Source organism: Syngnathus floridae, chromosome 8 (assembly GCF_059516105.1).
Source record: "Syngnathus floridae isolate MCC-2025c chromosome 8, RoL_Sflo_1.0, whole genome shotgun sequence".
Taxonomy (NCBI): domain Eukaryota; kingdom Metazoa; phylum Chordata; class Actinopteri; order Syngnathiformes; family Syngnathidae; genus Syngnathus; species Syngnathus floridae.
This window is the reverse complement of record NC_142420.1, coordinates 5,911,808-5,937,802: the sequence shown is the minus strand read 5'-3', so window position 1 is coordinate 5,937,802 and position 25,995 is coordinate 5,911,808. Positions and strand designations below refer to the sequence as shown.

At 40.4% G+C, this 25,995-nt stretch overlaps 1 protein-coding gene across 2 annotated transcripts in view; it reads left to right on the top strand.

Annotated features, from left to right (window-relative positions):
• The window catches only part of LOC148394180 (contactin-associated protein-like 5), a 79,277-nt gene that overhangs the window by 6,203 nt on the left and 47,079 nt on the right, over window positions 1-25,995 (top strand). Inside the window, exons 1-3 of one of the 2 annotated variants that reach the window (XM_088383336.1) lie at window positions 8,354-8,438; window positions 9,322-9,434; window positions 11,030-11,217. In XM_088383336.1, coding sequence (XP_088239462.1) covers window positions 11,142-11,217 — 76 coding nt within the window. In that variant the 5' untranslated portion in view covers window positions 8,354-8,438; window positions 9,322-9,434; window positions 11,030-11,141. Of the gene's footprint in view, window positions 1-8,353; window positions 8,439-9,321; window positions 9,435-11,029; window positions 11,218-25,995 lie in introns of those variants that run through there. The other variant, XM_088383335.1, reaches the window with a different exon arrangement.

The window sequence follows — 25,995 nt, the reverse complement described above, 5'->3', positions numbered from 1 at the left end:
GCAACGCAGCCATTTCTCAAGTGCAATTTCCTCTTAATAGCGTCAGCCTCTCTGATATCTGGGGAGAGGCAAACATCATTTTAGGGCAGCTCAGTTACACTTGATTAATTGTTATGGGAAGGGGTAGTGATATGACAATCTCCCAGTGCGGGAACAGGCGAGGTTTATTTTTAGAGCAGGCAGCTGCCAGGAGTCACATTTTACAGAGACTCAGCGACTAGGTGGCAGATGTTGTCAATGATATATTTTAATCCAGCGCACCTCCAGAGTCGCACAAGCCTGTTGAGGAAGGGTCAGAGGATGCGGCAGGCTCTCATTAATACACAATCAGAAGTATCGCCTTTATAATAACGGTGTCCAGACAATTAGCTACCAATATGGTAAGTGCCAATAAGAGACCGGGAATTATCAAATTATGTAAATAAGCCTGACGGGTTGAACGTTTTTTTTCTGCAGTTTGCCCACTAAATGACTCCTGGGACAGAATTTCACGTCGCAGTAGGTATTAAATGCAAACGTACCGATTTGTTCTGACACTTTTGATAGATGTTAACTGCAGCAGATTAAACACCTAAAACAGCCGAATAGATCATTGGATAGACATCGATGAGATACAAGAGCTATAGTATATCTTTCCTTCCCTACAAAATGGAGTTCTGCCTCAGCGGAATGTTGTCTGCAAGTGAGACATTTTCACACGGGTGCTTCACTTTAGATTGGTATCATCAAAACAATGGATATTAAACACAAATGAACACATCTTTGACAAAATTAGGACACAATCCAGACACAAACACACACACCTCGAGAAAATCTTCAATAGATGCATTTTTTTGCAGCCTGTGTGCAATGTTTGTTTTGACACATTTTTAAATTCTCATCTGTGGTGCCTTCTCAATATTCCTTCTTTATCCCCGAAATGAGGTTTGGACTTTTTCTTTTCCCGTTTGGGCTTTTTGGAATATGGGATGTCGCCAGTCATTGTCAACTGCCTGTCTGTAAAGCCTCTTGAGGCTCTTTTGTGAGTCTGGGCAATACAAATAAAATGAAGTGATTTAACTTTCTTCTTGTATTTGCCGTAGCCTTTAGCTCCTATATAGCTTTGCTCTGTAACAAACACAAACCCATGAGAATTAATCTTTCATATACAATATCTAAGGCTGCACATCTGCATAAACTATCTGTGCAAGAGCACAGCTTTAAATATCGCCATGGCAACAAAACAGTTTTTCTTTTTTTTAAAACATTTGTTTTTATTTCAATTGGCGAACAAAAAATGTTTTTCTCAAGTAGTTTTTTCTTCTTTAGTTTTGAGTAAAATGCACAAAACTATAATAACCTCGCTCCACTCTGCTTCTTGCCTGGCCTTGTAGGCAACGCATGTACTTACTTTACGAAACGGTACATTATCGTAATTGCTTTTAACGTCTGTTAAAGTAGGTTGCGACCTACAATATAGGAAAATGCAAGTCCCCATGTGACAACAATTGAGAACCGGTGATGTACAGTGTAGCCATGAATTATAGACCCTCTTTCACACGGGCCCATCACTATATTGAGATACCCCCCCCCCCCTCAAGGGCATACATTCATGGTGACAGATGAAAGCTGGTCATGATTAGGCGCGTGTTGTTTAGAAGCCTTCGGAGCTCCCGGCAGGCCGTCAAGATGTGAGCTGCGTCTTGTCTGGTGCCAGCCACATGCAGCCCATCGGCCATCAGGCCCGTCTTTTTACGAGGGCTCCTCCTTTTCTTCCTCCTTAGGCTCATGAAGGAGGAGTACATTTGTGCTGCAGTCACTATTGTTGGCTCTTTCAATTGAATGGAGAGGCGAACAGTCATAATATCTCTCCGGCTTGATACATTCAAGTGTTTTTCAAAGGAAGACAAGTAGACTATATTTAAGCAATTTCTGAGCCAAGATGGACAAATTTAAAAGTTAAACATTACAAAGTTTCTTGTCAGTGATGTTCTCCGCTTAACCAATATTCCTTAAACTCCATGTTTAATTTTTCTTTCAATTGCTTGATTATAGAATTTCAATTGTTTTTGGTTTAACCCTAATAATCAGCTGAGTGAGTTGCGGGCATTTATTTATTTATTTATTTATTTGGGGGCGTGAAATGCCACCCGTGCATTTTATTGCCACTTTGTCCATTTGCCTTTGTAACGCATTGTGTGGACTTTTTTTTTTTTTTTTTGCAGGCGATAAGGCATATTTTTATTTATAAAGCTCAAGTGCAAATAGAATAATTCTATCTGTGTGCACAATAAATGCCCTTTGACCAAATAGACAATGACTTCATAATAATAACACGCTGCTGCTTTGTTTTTGCCACCAGCCTTAAAAAAATATCTATTCAAAGTGCACTTATATGCAAAAGTAATTTTGATTTAAATTGTTTTTTTGTTGTTGTTGTTGCAAAAAAATATACTTCACAACCAAATAGAGCTTATTTAGTCCAAATGATGTCGTTTAAACATTGGAAATAACATTAACGGCATATCAGCCTGTAGCTTTTCTGTGGTCAAATGTAGCCATGTATTTTTTTCTCTCCTAATCTCCCAATGCTACATTTTGTTTTGTGTTTCCTTTGTGCTGGCATATAGGATTTTCATGCTGGGTTTGAGTCACTGAGAGTGAAGTGGTTCAATCGCCTGACTTCTATGCAGTCAGCATGAGTTCTGTACCCACGCATTGACGTGTGTGCGTGTTGTCTGTCACTCCACTGTCTCTGCCCAATGATTGACAAGCAGCCAATCGTGGGCGCAGTGTGCCTTTTGCCCCAAGTCAATTGGGATAAGCGCTATAGAAAATCAATAGAAGGATGCAGGTTGTTTTTTTTGTCATGCAAAAATATTTATTTCATTTCAAGCCAGGTGTTCTATTTTATGAAATATTCACAGAAAAATCCCAAACATTTTTTTGCGTGTGATTTCTGTCATCGCCTAAAAAGTTTTCTGTTAGTTAGTTAGTTTGTTAGTTAGTTAGTTGCTTGATCTCTCTGATTGTTCCTGATTTGCATGTGTGTGATTTTTATTTTATTATTATTATTATTTATTTAGTTTTATTATTATTTCATTTAGGCGGCTCGGTGCAGCACTGGGTAGCATGTCCGCCTCACAGGTAGAAGGGTGCGGGTTCGATTCCACCTCTGGCCCTCCCTGTGTGGAGTTTGCATGTTCTCCCGTGTGGGTTTTCTCCGGGCACTCCGGTTTCCTCCCACATCCCAAAAACATGCTGATTGAGCGCTCCAAATTGGCCCTAGGTGTGAGTGCGAGTGCAAATGGTTGTTTGTCTCTGTGTGCCCTGCGATTGGCTGGCACCCGGTTCAGGGTGTCCCCTGCCTGCTGCCCGTTGACGGCTGGGATAGGCTCCAGCACATCCGCGACCCCCGTAGGGACTAAGCGGTTCAGAAAATGGTTGGATGGATTATTTGATTTATTTGATTTTATTGTTTATTTTCCCATGTACTAAGCCTGTTGGTCACTTTAGTGCACAGTGATCTGTATTAGGTCTCTTCTCCTCCATATTTTTTAGGGGTAGAAAAGCAAGGACTCAATGCAATTCCATGTCACCCATTCACCATAGTTTTTTTTTTTCATCCTTTTTTCAGCAAAGAAAAGAATTTTAAATTAAACTCTTAATGCACTCGAATCCAGCAGAGCCCGGCAGAATATGTGATGTCAGTCTCTTTCTTTTCCCGTTTTGCCGCGGCCGACGTCTCAAAGGGTGTTTCATCAAGAGTGAGCATGAATAATGTATTCATTGGGTACAATTGACGCCGCTGATTGGAGTGAAGGCATGAACCATTTTTTGCATTCTTCCTGGTCACCGAAGGTCAAAGCGTATGAAAGCCAAGCATTTTGTTTCGTCATTTGGCTGATGAGCTCGGCAAAGTCAAATGAACTGACAGATTATGTCGCTTTTCATGGCAAACAAAAGCATTTTTTTTTCACGCTCGTCTTCCTGCCGCAAATTGCTTTTCCGATAATAACGAAGTATGAACGCCAGCCGAAAAACATCAATAGGGCGATGGAAAGTGGCAAATTTGCGTTGAGTTATCGGGGCTGATAATTGCTCACTTTGAGTTTTATTACTCTCGGACCCGATTCATTTGTATTTGTCACAATATTTGCTGGCCCAATGCAAAAGTTCTTATTTGCTACAAATTGACAATACGAATTTGGGCAGAAAGTGTTGATGGACTGAGTCCACTTTGACATATAATGGGTTTCCGTGGAAACCAGTCATCCAATTATTTGCAAATGAAATTGTATTCCCATGATGGTCTGTATTGGATATATCACTTGCCCTTTTTGCCTTTGTGAAGTGTTTGGTAGTAATGAATGGAGAAATGTTAGATTCAAATATAACCCCACAAGTTTTACAAATAATTTCAACAACATATTTTTACTATTTATGATATATTTACCACTTTTGTCACAAAATTGTATTTTCTCCATTTGGCAAGCTTTTGGTCTTGTCAACGCGCACTCATCTATTATCTGATCTCAAGTTTGAATCGTCTGCTTGACTGAGACTTGTCATAAATCCAAGGATGTTTTGCTACTTTGCTACCAAAGAAAGCCACTGTCGGCCTTCAGCTCATTCGAGCAGCCCTTCAAATTAATAGATCAACTTGCAGCCATCCACCAAAGTACATTTATCTTGACCTCCGCACAGGTCTGGACACGAGCAGGGTGTTGAAAAGTGGTGCGCAGGTGTACATGTACATTAAGAATATTAAAAGCATTCAGGGGTGTCAATCTTTTTTTTCTTTTTCATGAATAGAGCAGTAGGCAAAGCTATGTCGTTTGCTTTATGGGCTTCTCTGGATCGCTGCGCAGCGGCGAAGATGGTGGTACTTCAAAATATGTTAGTCCATTGTATTAAAAAGAATGGGGACTGCTGAGCTAGAGAACTGTGCCGTATCAGCTGAACGTGCAGTCCAATATGATAAGTCTGGGCTAGGCACTCATAGATTTGGGGTAGACCTTGTTTTGCCCCTTTTGTAGTCACGTGCAAGTGGCAGATTGTTAAAAAAAAAAAGGATGTTTGCGCCATTGTGGGCGTTAACACAGTTCTCTTTATTGGCTGCAAATTGAAGCTACTCCTCTCATAGGCACAGTAGACATTGACAAGAGAGAAGATTCTGATTTGCTTGGCAAGTCAAAGTGCACAAAGGAATTGAAAAGCAATCTATGTCGGATAGCACCACTTTCAATTGGCCGTGAGAACACTCGATGTGTGTCTTCATTCTAACCAGTCAGCATCCAGCACCTCAGTCACTTACGTAAGAGAGACTGTAACAAATCCACCAGGAGCTGACTCTGAGGTGCAGTCACCATCTGGCTCCATCAGGAAACTGTTGGGTTAAGCCAGGAAGTGACCTTCACATGTGAAGCTCTACTGCACTTGAATCCGGTGGTGGCTCCTGGATGTCAGCCAGAGAAGTCTTGTCAGCCTCCAGCGGCTCCATCATGGCCGTTGGGCGGGTCGTCCTGTCATGTCCCCCATGGCGACATGTCTGCTAGCATCAGAAGGAGGGGTCAGCTGCCTCTCTGACCCTCCCACTCAACTCAGGGGAGAAAATGACAGTGAATATGGCAAAGACCCTGCACACGATATGTGCTTCATTGCGGGTCACATTTAACTCAAATGGTGGCCTCTGCTCCGTGGCTGGAGTGGGACTCATTTTTAGCACTGAAGTGTCATGGCTCAGACTAGCCCAGTTTAGTTCACAGCGGACCTACAACAAATTTTCAAACTTCTTCTATCTCAGAGTTACTTTCGCGCTACAAATATGTTGCACCGGAAATATACAAATATATGCAAATATACTTGGAGAGCTGGAGCTGATTAATTGCCTTTCTATTCATTTTAATAGCAAATATTGATTTGCTATACAAGTACATTGAGTTACGAGCTTGGTAGCTGAAAGAAATTAAAAGTTGTAAATCAAGGTACAACTGAAAGGAAATATTAAACTGAGCAGTCGTATGTCACCTTTGCTTGTCCTCTTGTCATAATCCCACTTTTCCTCTTCGCCATCACAGTTACTCTTCTGTAGTGGCATCATCAAAAAAATAAATGAATGAATAAATAAATAAATAAATAAAATAAAAATAAGTTTTAATCCTTTAGGAACTATTTTTCTGATAATACTGGTTGATAAAAAGTATAATTTTTAATTTTGCAACCTTAATAAAATAAATGTCCACACCCACCCTCTGCATTTGAAACAAACAACCCTAACCATTTGAGCAAAAATATGTAAAACAATGCATGCAAAATACAATAAATGATTCAAAGTTAAGCATAATTTAACTGTGGAATCAGCACAACTATCGCCCATCCCAGAGTTTTTTTTTTTTTTTTTTGGGGGGTAATTTGCAGGGACAAGCCTGCAGTTAAAAGAGCATTAATCATAGCCCAAGCTTAAGTCGCTTCAAGTACAATCAGGCTCAACCAAACCGTCCGTGTACGATTACATAATAAAATTGCATATTTAATTCAATTTCAGCTTCAGATGACAACAGATCGCATCAAAACTCACTTTGGTTCGATCTTCGTCAATATTCAAGCTAATTAGCATTGCATATGTTCCCCGTCACCTCTTTGCTCCACAAAAGAAAGAGAACATAATAATGCAGTCTCATTCGAGATCATATATCTCCTTGAAAAGTCCGACACGGCTCGAATGGGCAACTAGGATGAAGGGGGTGTACTTAAAGTTGCCAAAAGTGCCCACGGGTGTGTGCTCCAATTATTGCTGTTGCTAAAAAGGTTTTGTCCAATTAGTTCAAGAGGAAACACTGCTTACTTGCATTATTGCAATATGTGTTAGAATATGTGTGTTGTGCAATGAAACCTGATAGATGAAATATTTATATTTACTTGTATGGAGAAGAAACATCATGAGTCTTCTTCAAGGCTTTGGTGTTTTCATCTGTGAATATAGCCCATACAAAAATGTGCAGTGATTATTGCATTCAATGTCACATTCTGTATACCAGCGTCTTAATTGTGTCAAAAGCATGTCAAACTCTTCATGAAAATATGCAATGTGCCTATAGGCTGCTCCATTTACAAAGAAAAAACAGATTTGAAAATCACTCCAGTCTGTTTTTACTTATACAACATCTCAACTTATTGTAGTTAGACATAGCTTTGAAGAGACATCATTTTTTCTGAGGTCAGGACTTTCATTTTCCAAAACATGCCAGGTCAAGCTGGTTTTTCCATCTCAAGCGATTGATGTCACACAGTCACACAACTCATTCAGGTGTTGTTTGTTCACACTTCTGGAAGTGAACACTTGCAGTGCAGTGATGCACCCAACATACAGAAAAGTATCTGCGGACTTAGTGTCACATGACCCCTGGAGTACTTTGGAGTTGGAACAAGTCGCAATCAAACTATGAGTGGCCAAACAAAAGTGTTGTCCCGATGTTGTAATTTTCACATGAGTTAAGCTTTTTTATTTTTCTTGGCACTCTTACTCATCTTCTTCTCTTGGCGTGAACTCTTTTGCTTGGCTGCCTGGGGAAAGTAAGCGAGGAGAAGTTGAAGGGAATTAGAATATATTTTAGCAAGAACGAGGCAATGCGCACTTGGAGCAAACCTGGCAATCCGGACAAAGCAGACTGGAGCCGCCGTGCCAAGTGGGAGGGCACAGCCTCATACACAGACGCACAGAGTTGCATCTTTAAACGTTTAAGAGGACCGATGAGCTTGCCAAAGTCGACCGAAAGACAAATTCCATTTTTAAATGGAGTGAGGGGAGAGATTGCCATAGAAACAACGTATTGGCCGCAGGGAATAGAATGGCATAATTCACGTCTAAAAACGACTCAAGTACTTTTTGAGCACTCTGATCACGAAAACTTTACCACATCCAAGGAGCATTTTCTAGCATTCACCTCTTTCACATTGACAACCTACATGTTTTTTGGACTTAAGTTTTTACTTGGTTGATTTTTTTATTTCTGCTTTGTGCCAAAATTTGAATTATAAGTGAGATTCAGCGCTTTATGATTGTAAAAAATAGTTGGCAGTAGTTTTAGCTGATGTTGCATAACATAACAAAAGATAAAAAATATTCTTTTCTCTTTTTTTTCTGGTAACATGTAATTGTTTTGGCAGCATGGTGGTCGACTAGTTAACACATCCGTCCCACAGGTCAGGGTTTGATTTCGGCTCCAGCCTCCCTGTGTGGAGTTTGCATGTTCTCCTTGCTCCTGCCATGGTTTCCTCCCACATTCCAAAATGTGCATGGTAGGCCAATTAACCGCCCCAAACTGTCCGTAGGTGTGAGTGTGGTACGAATGGTTGTTCATCTGAGAGCCCTGTGATTGGCTGTCAACCAGTTCAAGGTGTCCCCCGCCTACTGCCCGAAGTTAGCTGAGATAGGCTCCAGCACGCCTACGACCCTGGTGAGGAAAAGCAGTTCGGAAAATGGATGGATGTAATTGTTTTAAGAAATGTATGTGTCCAAACAGTGAGGAGACACAGAAAGTCACCAAAAACAGAGAAGAACAAGTCCGTGTCTTCACTCAGGAACCCAAGTCCACAAATGATAGCTTCCAAATTTTCTAAATTGCTGAACAGATGTATGATGAGGGGCCACTAGGTGTTGCATTAGTTTGCCAGTGGACTATGGATGGTTGTTTTCACGAATGTTGTGCTGCTAATATGAAGATGCTGGAGGGGCTAGCAGCTGGAGGGGCTAACAGCTGGAGGGCCCAACAGCTCGGGAGCTACAGTACTACACCACAACACACATGGAATGGATCACAGCCTTTTGTCATCACCAACTGCCTTTCTTGAGGAGTGCGGTGTAAACTTTAGTAGTCACAGATTGGATGTTTTTGTTTTTTTTCCCCATCTTTCCATTCATAGCAGATGAGCACAATAACAAGCGCCTGCAACATTATAATCACCTGAATAGTAAGAACTGTCACTTCCTGATCTTATTTGAAGTAAAAGATTTCAGCGGGTTTGACAGCACAGTTGTTCACTCATCAAAACGCTAACTTAGCTTCGGGTGCAATAAAATGACGCACAGCAAGTACACACATACAACTAATATCACACACACAAACAGAAACGGCAATAACAAAGATGATTAGCTACAACTGCTGCATTTACAAATGCCATTAAGCATCAACTTCCCCAAGCTGCACTTATCAGTATGCCCAGCAGCATTCTGCAAAATATTTGATCACATTAACTGTTGTTTATTATTGCCTTGTGGTAGTAGTAATTGCGTGTTTCACCTACCTGATACATGTGCTGTCCTTTTTTTTTTCTTTTTAGCCTGTGGCAAATGTAGGAACCACTCATCACATTCTCCCATAAATTGAGACGACGCCGCGCCAAGTATGGAAACAGACTACGTCGACACAAAGGGCTATAAACTCCTCAAACAGGTACAGGTAGTGCCATTTTGACAGGTCATCATAATCTTGCCAACATCAGCACATTTTGGGGGAAACATAAAAACAGAAAAAAGCATTGAGGCATATATTTCATGATGCACATAAAACACATGGGACAGGGGTGAAACAATTAGATTAATATCAAAATATTTAATAAATACTATAAATACTAAAATTAGAACATCTTACATTAGGATTTTTTTTTAATAAACTACGATTTAAATAATTAATTGCACATTTGGTAGCCTATACAATTTCACATCTGTGCCCATGTTCTAGTACACACTGTTAGGTAACAAAAAATGATTAACTATCGAATAAGAATTTTAAAGTACAATTGATGAACATGTCAATTACATTTTTAAATTGTATTTCACCAAGCAGACGGCAACCTAATTTTGTACCTGAAAGCAAAATGGCTCATGACCAGCATGAAAATGACCAGAGAAACTTGCCAGCTGTGTTGAAAATGTGGTTTTCTTCTGTTTCACAGCCAACCATCTTGTGTATAAATTATTTAAAGAGTACAGACAAACAGTACGAAACAACCACAAAGACTACGATCTGATCTTGTGTTGTAAAAACACAGAAACACCAACACATGCACACATGTATATATGTATGTATATTTTGTGTATTCAATTTTTTAGTGACTTTGGTGTCACCCTTAGGAACAAAATATATAAATAGCAGTCAGTGCTATAGGTGCCAGTAGAGCCAGGTTTAATGAAAGCATTTATGAAATGAACTTGTGGGCTATAAGAATTGGCTTCTGGGCCCCCGAGCAGTCCATAAAGCAGACAACCGGGATTTCTTCCGGTGATTCGGATTGGCCACTCCATGCCTATCAGCCAAAGTCATTGTGCTTCTGTTTATGTCAGTACATATATCACATTTCAATGCCCTGCAGAACTGTTCATTTTTTGTAATCTGTGTTGGGATGTTTTTTTTTAATATTGTACAGAGATTGTTGTCTGGGGTCACGCTTGTGCATTAATCCTCGGTGTTAATCCATGAACGTATCCACCGTAAATTTTTGATACAGTATTGATAAACTAGGATCAAATGTTGATCTATGGTCGCTATCTGGATGATAAACGTGGTACCTATCGAGCAGTCACTCAAGCTTATCACACAATGATCTGTTATGATACTGTATTTGTGGATGTATTGCATTCTTGCGGTTGATATTAATGATATTGATCGTGATATATGTCCCATGTGAAATATAGTGGATATATGATTGATCTGATATGTACGGCGGTACTAAACTAACTATCTACAGTATCTATTTAGATGAGGGTCTTCAAAAAAAGTATGTGCTGCAGCCAGGCATCGCCCCCTCCTCCTGGTGGGTGGGTGTGTTTCATGGTGGGAGGAGGCAGGAGGAGGATGGAGGGAGGAGAGGAATGCAGGGATGCTGCCGAGTGAGTGAGTGAGTGGGTGAGTGAGTGAGTGAGTGAGAGCGGATGTTGGCTGCCTCGCATCGCCGTCGTTGTTGTGGAGGAAGAGGGAGGAGGAGGGCGCAGCCTGTCGTCGTCGTGGGAGCGGTTTGCTCTCTAACGTCACACTCCTTCTCTCCGTAGACAGAGGAAGATGAGGAGCTTCTCTGCTCTTCCTTGCCAATCGCTCGTCAACTTGCAGAGGATAAAATAACATTTCAAAAAAGAGGAAAGGACAACAGAAGAACAAGGAAAGATGACCGGGCTGGCGCACATGCTTGTCTTCTGCGTGACTTTCTGCGCCTTGCGCGGAGCGTCTGCCGCCAACAACTGTGAGTAATTGACTGCTTTTAAAAAGGGAGGGAGGGAAGAGTTCACCTGTGAGTTACAGCGCATTGCCAAGTCTCCAAAAAAGGGGGTCTTTGATGTGGGATATAGTGTCATTGTGGTGAGAGCATCATCCGGAATGCAGCCTGATGCTGCAGCAGCAGGAGATCAACTTTAAAAAGGAGCACATGAATAAGTTATTTTAATCTTGCTGGGAGAGATGTTGATTAAGATGAGGAGGAGGGAACAGGTGGAAGACAAAATACGGCCATGCATGTTGCTTTGCAATACATGTGTTAAGATGGCCTGGGGGAGTTTCTTTGTGTGTGGTTGGGTGGGTGGGGGTCATTAAGGCTGCATGTGAGAGTCAATGTGTGCAGGGCTCATGTTGAAGAACTGCTGAGTGGCCACAAACCCTGCAGAAGGTTACTGTTATTGGTCGGGCTAATGATGCTCCCGCGGCAATGCCCCATTGTTTCCCGCTTTTATTTATCCCGTCTGCATGACTATGTCCTTTTTTTCCCCCTGTCGCCGAGACCAAGCTCAATTTCATTTCGTAGCCACTTTTTTTTCCTCATTTACACATAGATCCAGGTGTAATGAATCCCACAGAGCCAGGTGAACGCTTCCTTGCCATTAATAAAGAGTGCGCAGATGCATCATAGAAAACAGTGCCAAATTTTAATCAAGCATTACCTTGGTGTGAGAAATTGGATCAATAAATAAACAGCACAGTAAAGTACAAGCCCTAAAACATCGTATAAAAATGAATCCGTTCCTCTATACAATGGCTGCAAAAAACAATAAAACCTTTATTACTTCTGTCCAAAAAGATTATATTTATGGTGTGCGCGTGTAGCTGTCAGACTTGCTGCAAAACACTCCAAAATTAAGAATGTTCAAAAATCAGACATGTATTCATCCATTTATTTCAGGGTCAAATATCTGTACATGCAATCTGTCAGGGGACAGTTTAACATTCAGGTGTGAAAATAAGTTAATCGTTGTTATTGATAATTTTTTTTTAAAATAGAGAACAATGGTGAATGCATAATGAGTCAAACATGCTTCAAAATGCTTCATGGTCATGCACTTCAACCATCTATCTATCTATCTATCTATCTATCTATCTATCTATCTATCTATCTATCTATCTATCTATCTATCTATCTATCTATCTATCTATCTATCTATCTATCTATCTATCTATCTATCTATCTATCTATCTATCTATCTATCTATCTATCTATCTATCTATCTATCTATCCATCTCCATTTCAAAAATATATAATTCAACAAAAAATATTCACCTAATTTAATTTTACCTGTTTGTTTCTTTCTCATTTCATTCTCACGCCTTTAAAATAAAGAAGCACCACATTTTAGCGTCCCATCATAGCATCACCTTGTAGCACCACCTTCTCACTTGACCTTGTCATGTCAGCTGTTAGTGGCACTTTGTGTGAATATTCTTCTGTAAAAAAAAAAAAAAAGCTAAAGAAATGCACAATTGCAGTTGATCCCGTGATGCTAGCTGGACTGATGAGCCATGAGGCAGTTTTGTCTGTCTTAATTGGCCTGTTTTTTTCCATGTAATCTTGGCTGAATAATTAAATATGACCTGGATTTAGATCTTCTGCACTTTACATTTTGGAAGCACTCATATCATACATATGCCCAGCAGGGGCACTGTTGTTGAGCGCGGGAAAAAAAAAAAACTACACTGGCTTTACCTTTTATTGTGATTCAGATAAGTTGACTTCGCTGCATTTAGGGCAACCTGCAAATGTGTAACTCACTTGAAAGCTATAAGGCAACTGAGGCAAATTTCTTTGAAATGAGATTTCGGGTGACCAATTTCTGACATAAGAGCACTCATAAACACAGCACGGGCATATGAAGCTATTCATCCACTTTCTGGACTGCTTAGCCTTCTTTGTGTCACGGATGTGCTGGAGCCCATCTGGACAAAATGGTAAATGGCCTTTCACTGTCACTTGTACAGCACTTTTCTACCTTCAAGGCTTCAATACTTTCTCCTCATGTCTCCCCTGATGATGCAGCATCAGGAGCAACTGGGGGTTCAGTAACTTGCCCAAGGACACGTTGACATGGTCACAAGAGTTGATGATCAAACTCACAACTTTAGATTGTAGAGACACTGAGAAATGCCATCTTTGGGCTGTATTTGAGCGAGACATTTTTGGATTAGCTGCAAGCAAATTGTGGAAGAGAACCACCTCTCCAGCTCATCCGCGACCTAACAGATGGATAGATATTGGGAAGAATGAACGTTGTCAAACAAATATTATTTCCGATGATGCATTTGTGTGGGTGGAAGTCGGAAAAGAGCAATCAGCACAGTTATATAAGCGTATATTTTCATCAAAGGCTGCAACTTTGACCATGAAAACTTAGTGAGGCTAAGATTACTTTAAAATACCATGATATAAGCATTCTTGGCGAGAGTCACTCTCACTGAAAACAGTTAGAAACGGACGTTTGCGCCATTGTGGGTGTGAACACAGTCGATTTGCTTCCCAGTCAATGAAAGCGGCTCTTTTCATTTCTTTTAAATTCAGCACAGGGGAGAAGCACGGTTTACATGGCAGGAACAGAAACTGACTCGCTGGAGTCCATGCAGGAGCGTGACAACGTTTCTAAGGAACTACAAAAAAATCTTCACTTGATGCACTGAGTGACCAGCAGTTTGTCACCATGGCATAAAAGAGCAATAGTGCCACCTAGGTGGTCATTGTTCATGCTTAATTTTTAAATTTCTATGCATTTATACATAAACTCACTTCTACATGAGCTATATTCTTAAAATATATTGTTTTATCCAACATATTTAGGTTGAAACTGATCTTTCACAAACGAAAAGACCCCCATAAATGGTTGGTTTCCATTTTCTGTCCAGATCCCTCTGCAGCATATAATATGATCTTAAGTTATGTGAAGCGGATGCTTTCTTTTAGTCACATTTAACAAGATGGTCACTCCACAATTTCACGTGTGCATCCATGCTGATATTTCAGGGAGGGTACGTGACTTGCTCGTTCGACCCAGTCTGCCTCCACCAGACAAGTCTGGAACGATCCGATGATTTGCATTTGTTTGTTTCCTGAAAACAATCCCTCGTTTCCCACAATTCCCCGGTGTCATTAGTTTCCATACGTAGAAGCATCCTGTTGGATGGAACAATGGCCCTCCAGACGACAAATGGCGTGGCCACATATTGCATTTATAGAGGATATTTTCATACAAAATCTGCAATAATATGATGGATGGATTGCCAATTTTCCTAAGGTCATTTTCTCCGAGTAGAATCACGCTTCACACCATTTCTAACAAGCTCTGTGTTTGTGAAAAATACCAACACAACGCCCACGATGTAATCTAATTTGAAATTGTAATCTTGTCATTGGCAGCTTCTTGCATGATACCCGGGGCAGAGATTCTCCAACTGAGGTGCATGAGTGAATTCCAGGGGACGTGCGAGATTAAAAGAGAAATTGCGGTGGAGGATAACAAAAAGGGTTGGCCGTTGGGAACCGGGAATCGAGTGGAACCAGGACCGTTATTCCGGTTATCTCGGAATCGTTCAAATTTTAGAATGTTGGTGATAATGAAAAAAATGAGTAGGGTCTGCAATCCTGCTTCAGCCGGCATCTAGTTATTGATCGACTAAGTACGTTTATTTACAACATTGAATTGAGTTAAACTAAAACAGTGAGTTGATCGAGGTCTTGCTTGCTTTTCGCTCGAGTTCAGGAAAGGATCTTGAACAAAGCTAGTCAATTTGGCGAGCGGTGGTATTACTTTGACGAATGCTAAATGCTATCTCGTTTGACAAGTCACCATTACCCACCATTACCCAACTTTTTTGTCCTGACAAAAAGACGGGAGATTGTTGCCAGTACTTGTCAGTTAATGTTGTTGTTAGCCTCTTGGCAGTCTTCCTGACCAATTTTATTCTCATCTTTTCATCCATTTTGGAGGAACATCAAGTTTTTGGTTATGTCACTGTAGTTTGTCCATTATCTTGCACTGCGGTTTGGAAATTCTTTTGTAACCTTCCTCTTGCTGATAGCTTTGAAAGCTGAAATCCCTCTGATGCTGCGAAAGCTTTCTGTAGATCATAGTTTGTGCCGTAAGATGTGACTGCAAAGCTGTCAGGGAAAAAAAAAAAGAAAACTTCTAGAAAAGCTGGAATTTCTTTCGGGTTAACTTGAAATGATGGCAGGTGTTCTGACTTCCATTTAATCCGATTTTGAATGCGACTGGTTCATTCTAAGCACAGCAACATCACATCACATACTTGTGCCGCCATTTTATCAAAGTTGTTCATTTTGTCGTCCCTCGCTAAAAGACTTTCTTTTTCATTGAGTTGTACAGGTTTAAGGTCACATTAATGGTGGAAAAAGTTTTAAAAGCATTTACCTTGGTCTCTGTTTACATTTCACAAAGCCTGACATTTGAATGGATGTGCATAGCCTTTTTTATTCGCTGTACATGGATCTGGTGAGTTGATACTAAATTGCTGATTTCATTTATGCGATCCTTACGGGTGTTGGTGTGTGCTTCACATTTCACACTAGTTTTTTTTTTTTTTTACACACTCAGGGCTCTGAGCTCTTCAACATGATAATGTAAGTTATACTGAGCATTAGCCTCAGTATATAGAGGTTGAGGTGAGCAAGGGTTCATTTGCCTGTTCTGTTCTTTATATTTTGACAAAAAAAACACATTGCACAAATTTAATTAATACACCAGGGAACTGCTTTAAATTATGGTGCGGAAATGACATATTATGGCTTCTTGAATTCATCTGATGAACTGTTCACTTGCTTTAATGTCTCTGAAAAGACACGGCAATTATTTCTCCTGAGTTGAAAATACATAAGAAGGCAGGGACAAAAAAGTGAAATTCTGCATAGTGGCTAGAATAAACAAACCAAAAATTAAGGTTGCTTTGGCTTTTTTTTTTTGGGGTGACCTTTCTTGTCACTGGCAAATCCCAAAGGTCCATCTATGAATACTCCCAATGTGACAGCACATGTTATGTGATATGACATCAGTGATATGTTGAACCATCGCTGATGTGTGGACAGGAACATGACTCCTGCTAAGGAGTGCGAATTTGGCAAGGAACTGACCGCTACTCGCTCATTTCTGACAGCCGGCTGCTTCTCAAATGTGACTCGTGATGGCGTCTGACACGACACCGCCGTGATGAATCGCTACAATGCTCCAAAGAGGTGGCGTGCCCTCAGAGTTGCAGGGCTGCAAAACAACAGAGGAAGGAGCAGCGAGGTGTGGAAGATGGGTCGGAGGCTTAGAAATGCGTCACGTCCTATCCGTGCCGTCTCTCCGATTTTGAGGGCTTTCCAAAAATTGCAGCTAAAAGAAAGCAGCAGTGCATACATCAGCATCTGACAGAGGAGCAGATCATTAACACCCTACTGGACTGACCTTTACTGTAATTGACGAGGAGCCGGAGAGTTATTAGACTATGTAGTCAATCAATAATTTCTCCCGTTACTGTCCGCTAAAGTGGAAATTGATTTCTGTTAGTGGGGCGGAACGTCGTCAAGACATGATGTTTTAAGTTAACACTTTGAGCAAACACTTTGAGCGAGGACCGTAGTACAGACTGTTTATGACAGTGTTCAGAATTATTCTTCAAAATAGACATCTGTTTAAATATTATTTACAGATCTGTTTAGATTGTTGCTAAACAAATCTTGTACAGGTAGGATCATTATTTTCCCATGCGAGCCTAATTAAAAAAGCAAAATGACTTACTTTGCAAGTTAATTAGGCACAATGGGGGAGAAGGAAGCTACAAAGCGTTGAATAAATACAATGCCTTGTAAAAAGGATTTGAAAATGGACATTTAAGAAAAAATACATCAAACTATTCCAACCATTTAAGAGCAATCGTTTTTAAAAAGGCAGGAACAAGATTTTGGGCCAGAAAAATCCATGGTGTTGGAAGAACAGCACTTTCAAGCCACAGATGAGTAGCAAGCAAGTATTTGAAGCTGCCGGTGTCGCTGGAGTTTCAGAACCTCTCAATGCACGAACCTCCAAAGGCATGCAGTCATACTTTAAGCTTTTTCAACCACCCCTAACTAATCCCGAGGTTAGGCTGGAATAATAGCGAGTAAGATGATGGGCCCACTTCGAGCAATAATGCAAAGTTTCTAATTGAACATTTTATGCCATTATAAAAAAAAATAGAATAACCAACAAGAGCTAACATTATTTGATACTATTCATATTCTTACATCAAAAGACGCCCACCCAATTCCGCAGTTGAGGATTAACTAAACCCATCCCTCGTCATTATTCGGGGAAATATGATGGATTAAATGCGTTGTTAATCTTACTTTCCAGATGTGAAGATGTAACATATGGCACATGGACAAAAGTAGTGCACCTTTTTTCTCTTTTGCATCAAAATGAAACCGTTAGAACACAAGGCGTAATGGAATGTGAACAAGATAAATTCAAGTCAGACAAATTTCGGAGAGGATCTTATTGATTTCGTACCTGAAAAGGTTAAATGTGACTTTTACAAGGCTGGTTACTGCAGATCTACTGCCATCCATAATTCAAATTTAATTTAATGCATCCCTGATTTAATTTTCACTGGGTGCATCCCTAATTTAATATCCACAGCAAAGTCATTGTTGTGAAAATCTCAGGCTACCGCGTCATTTACACATGATTGGTCTTTTTGTACGCTCCCTCTTTTGAGCACGCATTATCATCCTTTGCACAAATTAGCAAATTATTTTTACTTGAAAGGAAACTTCCAGGTCAAGTTTATGGATATGCTTTCCGTGTGGCAGAAATGTGTGGCATATTTACACACTTGAAGTCCTGTTTTTCATAATTGCATTAATTTTTGATGAGTGTGATTTGTTTGGAAAAATAATTGGTCTAACAATCAGCCCACACGAGGAGGATGTGACAAGCGCAAGCAACATCAACTGTTAAAAAATGAATCAACATTAGCATATTGAGTAACTTGTCGAGTTTAATGAGGAAAAAGACAGCAGGTTGAGCTATTTTCTTCCTATTGATTTCACACTTGCATCGATGTTTTAGTGGGCTAGCAAAGATTTCTTCACGAGATTCTTGGTGTTTAAAAAGTTTGAGAACCACTGTGACGTTCTTGTTAGTTGCGTCGATGCACTTCTTGTCTTGGATACGGTTGGACTTAAAAATTGACCAGTGCACCTTTTCCTCATTTGTAGCCTCATTAAAATGTGTAGCGTGAAATCATATGCTTCAACTTGTACAACATCTGTTTTTATTGCTGCTAATCGTCAGCTTGTTATCCCCCAGCGGACCTCCCTTCCTCACTGCAATTTGTCAAAAATATCACAAGATGTGCGGAACATCCTGGAACTCTTTTGGCAGACGCACTCGGTCGCTTATAAGCTCTTTGGTACTTCAGTCAAATATCCCACAGGCTTCCCAGAACGCTCAGTGTCAGAAGAGGGATCGGCTGTGGGAGATAAATGAGTCGCGACAGTTGAATGGGCGGCATTTCTCAAATAAGCTGTATTGACGTGGAAGTGCTTCCTTGAATTCTGTCGCTAATTGTCAGCCGATACCTCGGCTGGCTCGCTCGAGCAGAGGTCACCCAACAACCAAGCTTGATAGTTCACGCAAAGTATCAAGTAGGCTCGTATCAGTTGCACGTGAGGGTCCGGGGGCTGCCGTGTTACGTGATACTGTTGCTGTGTCCTTTGATATTATCGATGCTGCGGTTGGGAGGCCCACGGAGCGCGTGCACGCCGATGCTTGCTTGTTGTAGTTGAGATGGTGACGTTGTTATTTTGATTAGCACAAGTGAGGTCGGATAATCAAAGCTGGAGAGTTGTGACATTTTGTGGATTCTGGTGGTTTGCAAATAAAGAACCCTTTCAAGCGTTATTTGCGATTTTCAAATGTAGTGGGCATCGTGATGCATACTTGATGATCAAAAGTATCTTTTTTTTTTCCGACGGATAATTTGTTGCTTTCTTTGAGCCAAGCGGCAGCTGCCGCATTGATTCTATGATGCATAGCGTACATTTTGTGCCTATTCCATGACTCTGTGGATCGTTTCCTTTTTTTTTTTTCTTATTTCTATTATGCCAATTGATTGCTATCATTCATAACTGCCAAGGGGAGCCTTTGTATTGATTATATGAAATATACAAATCCATTAAGTTCCTGATAGTAATCTGCATCCTGTGCAGGTATACAATAGTTGTACAGCCTTGACAGACATCTGCACCCAACAGTCATTTGTAATTATTTTTCCTCAATTATTCACAAGTCCACAGCGCCTCACAGTGCAGAGGTCATGGGTTCGATTCCAGCTCCGGCCTTCCTGTGTGGAGTTGGAATGTTCTCCCCGTGCCTGCGTGGGTTTTCTCTCATTAGCCCAAAAAGTGCATGGTAGGCTGACTGAGCACTCCAAATAGTCCGTAGGTGTGATTGTGAGTGTAAATGGTTGTACCCCGCCTACTGCCCAGAGACCGCTGAGATAACCTCCAGCACAACAGCGACGTTTGTGAGAATGAAAGGTTCCGAAAATGGATGGATAGATATACACAACCTTAAAGAACATGGTGTTCAGACAGTTGTTGGTAATGGATTAAGTGACAAGGTCTTATGTGGACTGAAAGCACACAAAAGGTTGAGAAAAACAGTCCATTTAATCTAGTTGCTACACAAAAGGCTGCTCAGCAAAGCGAATGATACCAAGAAACCAAAGAAAAGAATTCTATAGAGCATGACAGGAACAGAAAAGCTATAGTACATCTGTGTCTTTTTATATATATATATATATATATAATATTTGGTTTCATTCTATCAATAGTTGAATGAAGCAAGACAAAAGCAACACCTGAAGTCACAGCATCAACATGAAATGTAACTAACAATCCCAAAAAGTCAATGACCATTAGAATTTACTCATGCGTAAACTGACAGTTTTAGCAGCGGCAATCTGCCACATTGTAAAAGTATACTGTCACAAGTCATTCACATTTAAAAGAAACATACTTCCATATATAAGCACGCTGCAAGGAGACGGTAAGAGGCCGTAATTATGAGAAACGATCATTTTCATGTGCTTTAGAGAAAAGTATGCCCGATAAAACCTTGACTGAAACCATTATGAGAAGATGTAAAACGTCTCCGATTCAAGCGGTGTTTGTTTTCCTCACATTGAATGTCTCCCGGGTTGTGTAATTCGATGCACAAAGAAGTGAGGGGGAAAAAAAAAGAGAAAAGGGAAAAGCATATCTTTGGGTCACTTAGAGGTTATTGTTATTTTCTTGGTTCAATAAAGGACTGCGCTGAAAAATGGCTTGAAGCGAAGTTTATGGGCGCACCTGTGCATTTAAGACACAAAATTGATCCGCAGGATTAGCCAGCTCCTCGCTTGTAGACCGTCTCTATTTTTAGTTTTCTTCTTTTTCTTTCATATAATAAAAGTAAGTTTCTGGAGACTTCATATCTATGTGGAAACGAACGCTTCCTTCTATCTGGCAAAGAAGCGTGTTTATCTGATTGCTAGCTTGGCTTTAAATATTCATTCTATGTGGGCAACGAGAAGCGTGCACTTGGGGCAATGCGGTGGCGAGAGCGTTCAAGATGAATATCCACGCTCTGTGACTGACTGACTGCTCACAAACTCTTCATGCCTGCCACAATTAAGGGAAATGAGTGGGTCGTCTCTTAAAAGCACGAGAATATTTCTGCACACAGCTGCAGCCGCGAAAAAAAAAAAAACAGAATGCACAGAAATGCAGACGCCAGCCGAGGCTTTGTTAATTGCAAAACCATCCAGTCAACATCTACCATAACAAGATCTCATATTGAAAAGTATTTTGATTAGTTTTCTTGAATACAATTTATATTTACAATGATGAAAAGGATTTTTCTGCTGTTGGTTGAGTGCTATACTAATTCAAATTTTGGACATTTCAGGAAAATAATCATGATAATTAAATATATATATAAATATATAAACTTGGATATGGATGGAGTTTTTAATGGTTGATGTCTGGACAACAACAGACCATCCAACACTGCAAAAGATACTATTTCTGCTATGGCTATGAAAGGAGCAGAACGTATGGGTCCATCATCCGCTCATCTCAGTCCAATTGAGAATCTGTGGCTCATCCCTAAAAGAAATATAAATAACAGTGCAGCAATTCTCAGGAAGGCAATTCTTCCACCCTCAAATGAGATACAGGCAGGAAACTATCCATGGACTTGGAAGTAGAATGGATGAGAGATCTGCTCAGGTGCAATCGAAGAGAGCCCATATTTTGATGGTTGAAATTGTTGTTTTTGTTTGTTTTTAATCTCGAGGCACTGACAGAAATATAAGAGATGTTTTTTTTTCCTCTGAGTTCTTTACAGTTGAGCATTTGGAACACTCGATTTGAAGTAATCTTGCACCAAAAAACACCAACGGTTGCACAACAATCATCAGAGAATAATCTCATGCTGGAAAGAATATCATTTTTGGTTGCTGTGGACATAAAAGGAAAGATGCTCATGTTGTAGCCCCCCCCCATTCCTCCCTTGACCTCAACCCTGTTTAGAACCTTGGGAATATCCTCAAGCAAGATATCAAAGAGGGTGGGAGCCACATTCATATGAAAACAGCAGCACTGGGAGGCAATTCAAACAAGAAATTCAAACAGAAACAACTGAAAACTGCAGCTCATAAGATTACTGGATGCAAGAATTGTGATGCTCCTATCAAAACGTTCAAATGTAACTTGAAACGTTAAAATGTTTTGGATTGAAATAACCTTTGAAAATGCTGCGAATTCAACAAATATCTATTTTTAATCCATGAAAACAAATGTTTTCAAAGTAGGTCGCATGTATGATATATTTTGTCGGAATATATTTAACTCAACGACTGAATCTTCTTTGCTGTCAGTCACATCTTTTATCGGTCACATTGTTTGCTGTAAACCAAAAAGCAACTGTATTTCTCTCAGAGACGCTAACTCACTGATTTTTTTTTTAAATGAAGCTTCATTTGGCCTGATCTTGAATGCAGTCAGGAAAAAATGCTTTTTCCAAAAGCAACTGTAGATGTAAAAGCCAGTATAGTGAATTTTGCAGCATTTGGAGTCGTACGTACATTTATGCTTGTGTTATCGGTTTCACTTGGTTACAAGATTTGAAGAAAATGTGGGGGTCAGCCTCAGAGGATTTTCTGTTATCCCCGAGGCTGAAGAGCAGCTTTGCAGGCAAATCGCCTTCATTTGAGCCATGTTTGGCATACCACCATGTCTGCAGATTGGAATGGTCTTTGATCCACACAAACGTCCACTCAGTGACTTGTGCTTCGATATAGTTCGAAGTTCGACCGTAATACCGTTCTTGAAGTCGGATGATAGTCCTTAAATACGTGAAGTCACCATGCTGTGTGGACTCCACTTTTTAAGTCTACTCACTGACTTTCAGTTAGTTAAACAATACATCTTAAAGTGCTAATACGAGTCCACCAATCACTAAATGGTTTAGGCCCTGGAGACGTCACTAGTATGTGTAAAGAATATAAACAAAGAAAGAGCTATTGACTAGGCTGGCCAAGAGAGCCCCGAGTGCAAACTAAACATGTTGAAGTGGTATTTATTAGACTTGATACAGCACAGGAATTAAGAATCAACTGCCGATGCATGCTGCATTTCAGGCTGCTACGCTGGAGCTTGACTTCAAAGCCTTCCAGCCAAGCGTAAACAACAAAACATGGCTGCCGACTATGATAAGCTACTATTTGTTTTGTTGGTGACCTTTTTTAGGAATGATCAAAAAGGAGTTTTCATCATATTTTTATATAGACTATTTTGTGGAACCAACACAGCAATCTCCATGAAGAGCCTCTTGAGATGAATGATGATTTGTTGTACAACTAAAAATACAGATAAATATAGTGTGTATAAGTCTTTTCATGTTCAGCGGCAATCCAGTGCTGTTTTCTCGGTCAGAAGTTGAATTTCAATTTTCTGGAATACAACGCAAGCTTTGCTTAACCAAAGAATGTAGATAATTGTTCTTTCATGATTGAACTTTTATTCTCATTGTGCCAAAACTTTATTCATATTTTATAATAATAGTCTTTATTGAAATTTTCCCCCATTCCATATTTTTAATATATTTTCCGTGCAATGTACGTGAGTTAATTATGTATCGTTATTTTAAATATTTAATTTCATTTTTCTTATTTTGCTCTTTTATTTCATTTGTGTAAAGCACACAGAGTTGCCTTTGAAATTGAAATGTGCTATGCAAATAACCTTGCCTATAGCACTCCCTGCCAGTGCCCTTCCTGGACGAAAGTATTGGAACAGGAAGTAGAAAATAGAGAAATTGCAGAGGTATTCTCCTTTTTGATTTTGTCCTTTCAAGGATAAAGAATAATCAAACATCAAAACATTCACAATGTGAAACTCTAAATCACCTGTGATTGTTATCTTAGATCAATTGTGCAGCCCTGTTTTGCAAAATTATATGTACGACGCTGTACGCTAATCTGGACAAACATGGAGTAAGTAGGTCAACCGTTCAAGTTAACCTTTCTCTCCTTAACATCCTTGTTTCCAAAATGCCAACATGTGGAAACAAGCCAACAAAGACTTTCTAAATACCAAAGACCGCACACAATAGTTTACATGAATATTGACCATGAAACAAGAAATCAACCTTCATAAATGCGCAGAGAAATTCTTAATTAAAAAAAAAAAACTTTTGGAGAAGGTAACTGGATCAGGGTCACGTAAACATTTGTGTTGCTCCATTTTTATCCAGTCTTCATGATTTTGTTTGCTTTAAAGCTGTGCACATGAATTTCATGTGAATTTCTTATAAGAAGAGGTTCAACAAAGTTTCTTGAACCTTGGGTTATTTTAATCAAAGCATGTCACACAGAGCAGCGGCTCATTTTGGTGGGCTGTAAAAAGTGAAAAAGTGTGTATCAGCCAGGACAGACCTCCAAATACCATCTGTTGGCTGCAACGTCATTTTTGATCTTTGGGTTATTTTATTTCACACACAGAGCGGTGGCTCATTTGCATGACTGCCCCCCTGCGTGCCACTGCACGCTTCGAAAAATTATTTATCCTCCATTCTATTAGGCCGTGTGGATAAGTATTAATAGTGCAAATACCACAAGCATCTGATTTTAGGGATTACAGGAAATGGCCCAAAATGTCCAATATGGCGTTGTACAGTGTATGACAGTATTTTAATACTTAATCGTCTTAAAAAAAAAAATCACACGGCATTGATATTTGCACTATTAATGTTTATGCACTCTGCCAAATAGAATGACGGTCTCCTGCAAAAAAGTAAAAATTGGAAAACACTGCAGCTGCAGGTTATAAAAACATTTTGAACTCCGATGCTTTGCTGATGCTTTCTTTTAAATCAAAGGGTCAATGTCCATGTGAATCCTCCACGTAGTCATCTAAATTATTTCCCAAACTGCTGCTCGGTCATCATATTACTGTCAGCTGTTGAATCCAAAGAGACAATTTCACGTCCTATATGTTTAAGGTATTAGCCATAGCAGCACAGACATGAAGCTCAGCCAAGACTTTAGGAAGAGTTGAAAACAAATGGAAAGCGAGATAAGACAGAGAGGCTATTCCAGCAGGAGGATCAAAAGTGGGACCCAGGATACTTTTGACAGATTACCAGCCCAGCGCTTGCATAATAACCCCGGCTGTGCTGTGTCAAGATGCCATGCCAGCGTTCTCATTTCTCCCCCTCGCCAATGAACATCTGCGAGTGCGCTTGCCGCCCCGCCAACAATTTGAGTCCTGGGATAAGACGGCTTGATCCACTTTAGTCACACTTGGAAATCGGGATTAGCGGTAAAATCTCTCGGCGAGCGCGCGCAATCAAACCGGGTCAGCCGGAATGCGGCGGGACGCTCCAAAATGCAACGGAGCCACACGCTGTCCACGTCGTTCATCAGATGGACGGCCTGTTGCTGGGAAGGAAATAAAAAAAAGAAATGAACTTGACCAAGACTAATACGGCTTTTTGTAGCCCAGAGGCAAAGGCCTCTCAGGCACGCTGTGATGGAGCGATGATTGTAATCAAACTGGCGCCAGTTTTCATTACACTCTGCCAGTCCGGGCTTGAATGCAACAACTCAGTTAATCCGAGCTGGGAAGTGGCTGCTGTTGTTCGACTGGCTGCTCTCATCATGATGGGAGGTTGGGTGCGGGGTTGGGGTAGGAAGCATCATGAGGGCGGTAAATGCGGGTGGGATTGACAGGTTTGAATGACCAGACTGAAACAGCTCCCCGCCTGTTGCATTGCAACATGGGACGCTAATGTGCACAGTCGCGTACACACACACGTATACTCAGAGGGAGCGTTTTGTGTCTCGTTTGAAGGGTCACTGCATGGGTTAATAGACTGTTTGAAGCATCTGAGAGCTGGATAAGTGAGGCAGCCTTGTCATTTTCTCTAATCCTCGCTTTCAAAGCTGCAATGCCGACAGGTAAAGACGCACTTTGCACCGACGTGTTCCAGCGCTCACAACTTCCTGCATTTTCTACCCTCAAGCTCCAAAGTGGAGGAATCTGCAGTCAGGGGGAAAAATGTCCGGGAAAACAGTGCGGCTCGACACGGAGGGAGGACTGATGCTTGGATGCAAAAATCAATAACAGTGGAAGCTGTAACATTGAACTCTGTGTTTTCCGGAATGCTGCTTTGAAAGTATTTTT